The sequence below is a fragment of the Helianthus annuus genome, chromosome 8 (assembly GCF_002127325.2).
Source record: "Helianthus annuus cultivar XRQ/B chromosome 8, HanXRQr2.0-SUNRISE, whole genome shotgun sequence".
In the NCBI taxonomy this organism is placed as follows: domain Eukaryota; kingdom Viridiplantae; phylum Streptophyta; class Magnoliopsida; order Asterales; family Asteraceae; genus Helianthus; species Helianthus annuus.
The window spans coordinates 64,313,870-64,318,844 of record NC_035440.2 but is presented as its reverse complement, the minus strand read 5'-3'; the positions used below and the strand labels follow the sequence as shown (position 1 = coordinate 64,318,844).

The 4,975-nt window shown below is 45.1% G+C and overlaps 1 protein-coding gene across 1 annotated transcript; it reads left to right on the top strand.

Moving 5' to 3' along the window:
• Nucleotides 1–2,303: 2,303 nt before the first annotated feature.
• On the top strand, nt 2,304–4,454 carry LOC110870074. The gene has a single exon (XM_022119273.1). The coding sequence runs from the start codon at nt 2,304–2,306 to the stop codon at nt 4,452–4,454; it is 2,151 nt and encodes a 716-aa protein (XP_021974965.1).
• Nucleotides 4,455–4,975: the final 521 nt, after the last annotated feature.

Below are 4,975 nucleotides of genomic sequence, written 5' to 3'. Positions count from 1 at the left end.
TATTTAAGTTCAGGCGGCCCGCCTGAACTTAAGGGTATCTATGAAGCGGGCCGCGAGCCTTTGTGGGAATGATTTCTGATGCTAAGCCCTAAGGCGGCCCGCGTTAACCTTTAAATTTACATCATGCGGGCCGCGTGAAGATGTTATGTCGGCTGAACTTCGCGGATTTCATGGATTTTTAGGGTTTTTGGTCATAAATTAAACCATATGCGTGCACAGCCGAATATTGACAAACTTGGGCATCTTAGGGCGACTTTCGGCTGCTGATTGAAGGAGTTTGAAGGCTTGGGACTGCTGGGAATCATCGTTGAAGAGCAGAAGCACACGGGATTGGAGTTCACGGGTTTTATAATCTTGTTTCTCTCGTTTTCGTTTGTTTCTTGTTATTTGATGAAGAATTCTGTTTTTACCATGATTAATACTATGTTTTTCGACATGATTATTGGCTAAATTTCTGTTACTACCTAGACATGGTTGAATGATTGCTTAAGTTTGATTATTTTTGGATTTATGGAAGCTATGGATTGTTTATAAATTGTAAACGGTTTGTTCTATCAGTTAGATGTGTTTGCATGCTTGATATTGTTTAATGATTAATTATTGCTTCGCATGAATCTTGGTGACGGTCTTTATCACATAATAGAATCGTGCTAGGTTTTGGGTTTTGGTGACTGTCTATATCACATAATAAATCTAGAATCTTTAGGGTTAAATCGGCCGATAAACCTTAGAAGTAATAATTGGTAATTTTATAAAATCAAGTGTTCTACTAATCATCAATAGCTGTAAGGTGCGAGATTATTGCTAGGTCTAAGTGATTAAACCGTAAGGTGGGTCCTTCTTAGGAAGTTAACCTTTTAGCTGCTGTCTAGCAAGTCTAGCTGAGAAAACAAACCTATCCTATGTTTAGGTCTCGTAAGGGAGTGAGCCTCGTAGGATACTTTTATAAACCCGATTAGATGTCTTGTAAAGGAGTCTAATAACCGGTAAATTAACAACCCTTAGGGGGTCTTAGCGCGCTCTTGAGAAGGATTAGGGGTCCTTTGATTTCCCGAGGGGTGAGAATCCCAAGATCCCGGTTCCATAGCAGACAACTTCCATTTATAATCAATACTAAAAGCAATCAGGATTCCTATCTAGGTAGTTCCTTCATCATCTTTGAGTTCGGTTTTCGTGTGAGTTCGTGCCTTGTCTGTCCGTTCGTCTAGTTAATTTAGTTTAATTTTAATCACAATTTTAGGATTTTTAGAAACCCCCCCCCCCAAATTAATAAACAATTTAGTATGTCGTGTCAGTCCGAGTCTAGATAGAGTCGTAGCGTAATCAGTAGAGTCTCGTGGGTTCGATACTCGGACTTACTTTAGCTTTACTACACCGATCGGTTCACTTGCCGGTTGTGTGTTTTAGGGTTTAGGTCGAGTCTTAGTTTTATAAATTTAAAGCTTAGAGAGTCTAGAATTAGGGTAATTTAGTTAGTTTTATTTGACCCATTTTCAGCACATCAAGTTTTTGGCGCCGTTGACAGGGACTCTTGGCGATTGCGTTGATTACTTTGTTTGGACTTTCTTGACATATTACGTGCTATTTGTTGATTTGTTTGAGTCGTAGGTGTCTAAGTAATTTAGTGTCTTTTATAGTTAGTCGAGTCGGTTAGTAGAGTCTTCGTACTTGTTTGTTCTCGGTTTTTGCAGTGGATGCCCCATACGCGCTCGCAGGGACCGCCGCCGCTTCCGTTTGCACTCAAGTCTTCCATCTCGTCTTCTACGTCCGAGGTACGTGCTTCTAGCACTACTTCATTTTCACAGTCCACCCCAGCGTTCGATTTTACACCAAAGTCTTCACCCCACAATTCCCCACCACCCACCCGCCCACCTAGTCCACCGCCCGTAGCTCACATGGCCCGTAGGACAGTTTATGACCAGGCTACCACCGGTTTCGTCGGTGGTAATTCCCCCATCACCCTTCCCGAGATCCCGAACGATCGGTCTTGGCAGATTCCATCCTACATTATGACCGCCATCACAAATTCTTGCCAGTTCCACGGTCGTGACGACGAGGATGCCCCCGCTCATATCAATCGCATCACTCGTCTCTGCAGCACCTTCTCCATCGAGGGTGTCAATCTTGATGCTAGGTATCTTCAGGTTTTTCCGTTCTCACTTGCTGGACGCGCAGCCGTCTGGTTCGATTCCTAGCCTGCTGGCACTTTCACTACTTGGGCAGGCCTTCGCGATGCATTCTTAGCCAAGTATTTCCCGCCAGCCAAGGCATCTCGCCTTCGTGACCAGATCCACTCATTTCGTATGGAGCCAGATGAGCCTTATCATTTAGCTTGGGAGCGTTTTCAGACCCTGATTACCCGTTGTTCTCAGCATGGTCAATCTGACTGGGCGTTAGTAGAGAAGTTCTACAATGGACTGACTCCTGAGATTAGAGCCCGATTCCATACTTCAGCAGGAGGTCAGCTTATGGGAAAGAAGTTAGTGGCGGAGTGCAATGATTTGTTTGAGAGTTTTGCCCACTCCGATATGGACTACAGTGTGCGTACCACCTCGGCCGGTCGAGGGGTAAACCAAGTTAGCTTGGATTCATCGGTAGCTGCTGCAGTCGAGAGAGCGAAGGAGGAGCTGAGGCAAGAGATGAGGCAGGAGTTGAGTGAGATAAAGAAGAAAGTCGATAGGTGTGAGGTTTGTCGAGGAGGGCATGATACTATAGATTGTCCTACGATCACTCTTGAGCAGGTAGAGTACTTAGCCAGTCAGTCTAGAGGTCCCACGAATCCGTTTAATAATTCCAGTTCTGACTGGCGCGGTAGTGGTAATTCGACTGGTTATCGTTCGTCTGGAAATCCTCCTGGGTATCCATCTGGTCAGTATCAGAGTAGAGGGCCCGGCATTTACACGAGTTCTAGCTTAGGGCAGTTTAGTGGGTCAGGTTCGAGTGGAGGACCGACTCAGGAGAGTCAGGGTAGTGGGAAGGCTCCTGAGGTTAGTACGAACAGGTTAGAGGAGATGTTTGCCCAGATGATGACGCGGACCGATGCGTTCATGAAAAATCAGGAGCAAATTAACAAAAACAACGAGCTCCAGTTCAAGAATCAGCAGGCCGCCCTCCTCGATCTTCAGAGGACAGTAGGCGGGCTTGCTAAGCAGTTACAGGAGCACCCACCGGGTCAGTTTTCGGGAAACACTTTCACGAATCCCGCGAATCATTCTGTTAAAGCGATTACGACCCGTAGTGGGAAGAGTTTGGGAGAGGTTTTGAGAGAAGGAGTTGAGGATGAGAGAGAGGATGAAGTCGATGAGGAGATCGAGATGGAGGCTCCGGGAAAGGTGCAACATATGGGAGACCCAGCAAGTACCGCACACGCTAAGGAGTCACCAGTAGGGAAGAGAGTGGAGAAGCGGTCGAAGAATGTTCGGCCACCACTAGTGATTGATATTTCCCGTCTTCCGTTTCCCGCTCGTGCTAGGCAGCAGTTATTTTCTAGGGAGTATGAGAAATTTCTTGAGATGTTCACCCAGCTAAAGGTGAACCTTCCGTTCATAGAGGCTTTGAGATCCATCCCAAAATACGCTAAGTTCCTTAAGGATTTTCTAAAGCGTAAGGATAAGATAGGTGAGTATTCGAGTACTCCATTGAGTGGGGAGGTTTCTGCCGTGATCCTAAATAAACTGCCTGAGAAGCTTACCGATCCTGGCATTTTCACAATTCCTTGTTTGTTCGGTGGTGATGTTAAAAACCACGCGTTGGCGGACCTTGGTGCTAGTATTAATTTGATGCCATATTCATTTTACGAAAAACTAGGCCTTGGTGATTTGAAATCGACTCGTATGACCCTCTCCTTAGCCGATAAGTCAGTTAAGTATCCTAGAGGGGTTGTGGAGAATTTGTTGGTAAAAGTGGATAAGTTTGTGTTTCCGGCTGATTTTGTAGTGCTAGATATGGAGGCCGATGATAAAGTTCCGTTGATTTTAGGGCGCCCGTTCTTGAACACAGCTAAAGCGCTTATAGATGTCTTCTTAGGCACAATCACACTTAGAGTGGGCGACGAGTCGGTAGTCTTTGAGGTGAATAATGCGAGAGGGTCGAGTGAGAGAGTTGAGGCGATAGCATCGGTAGAGGAGAGTGAGAAGAATGAGAGAGGTGAGAATAAGGTGGTGAGTGAGCCGAGTCTAGAAAAGGTGTTAAAACCCAAGTGTGGGGATCCACCTGATAGGAGAGTCGAAGAGTTGGAAGAGAGAATGAGTAGGTTAGAATTTAAGATAGAGAAACTGAGCAAGGCTCAGTGTGGGGATAGGTATAGAGATGATAGGTTTAGATTCACACCGTTTGATGACGAGTTGAAGGAGTTTGAGAGATTTAGGAGAGATACGGGTGATATGAGAGATGGTAGTGCTACGGCCCGTAAGAGTTGGTTTGGAGGTGAGCTCCGCCTATTTGATCCTCCATAATTTTGTGAACAGTTGTGACTTACTTGTAGAGTTTGTATTTTGAGTCATACTTGGTGTCGTGTCGTTAGTTAGGTTGTTAGTGTAGTTTACGTCGTTTTGTGTTTTTGCGTCTTTTGTGTGTCGTAAAAGTGTTTTGCAGGTACACGCTCCTTCACGAAGGCCGAACTCAGCAGACGAGCATTGCCCAGGTACGGTTACTGTTAAAAATGACAACATACGGGGCAGGGGCAGTTTGGGTATTGTATTAAATCATTTAAACAGCAATCTGCTGTTGTTGTCGTGAAAAAATTGTTGTTTGCTGTCTTCGCGGCCCGCTTCACATATGCTTTCAACTCAGGCGGGCCGCATGAACTTAATAAAATTCTTGAACTCTTGGACGCTCGCGGCCCGCATCGACTTAACCTTCATTTCTAAGCGGGCCGTTTGGGTCTATTATTTCGAAAACAGCAGGTTTAGGCCAATCTTGTTTCACACTTATCATCCATCTACTCATTAACCATTAAATTATAATTTTCACCATC

Excerpts from the sequence above, each read along its gene's own strand:
- LOC110870074 (XM_022119273.1), top strand. The coding sequence starts at position 2,304 with ATGGAGCCAGATGAGCCTTATCATTTAGCTTGGGAGCGTTTTCAGACC.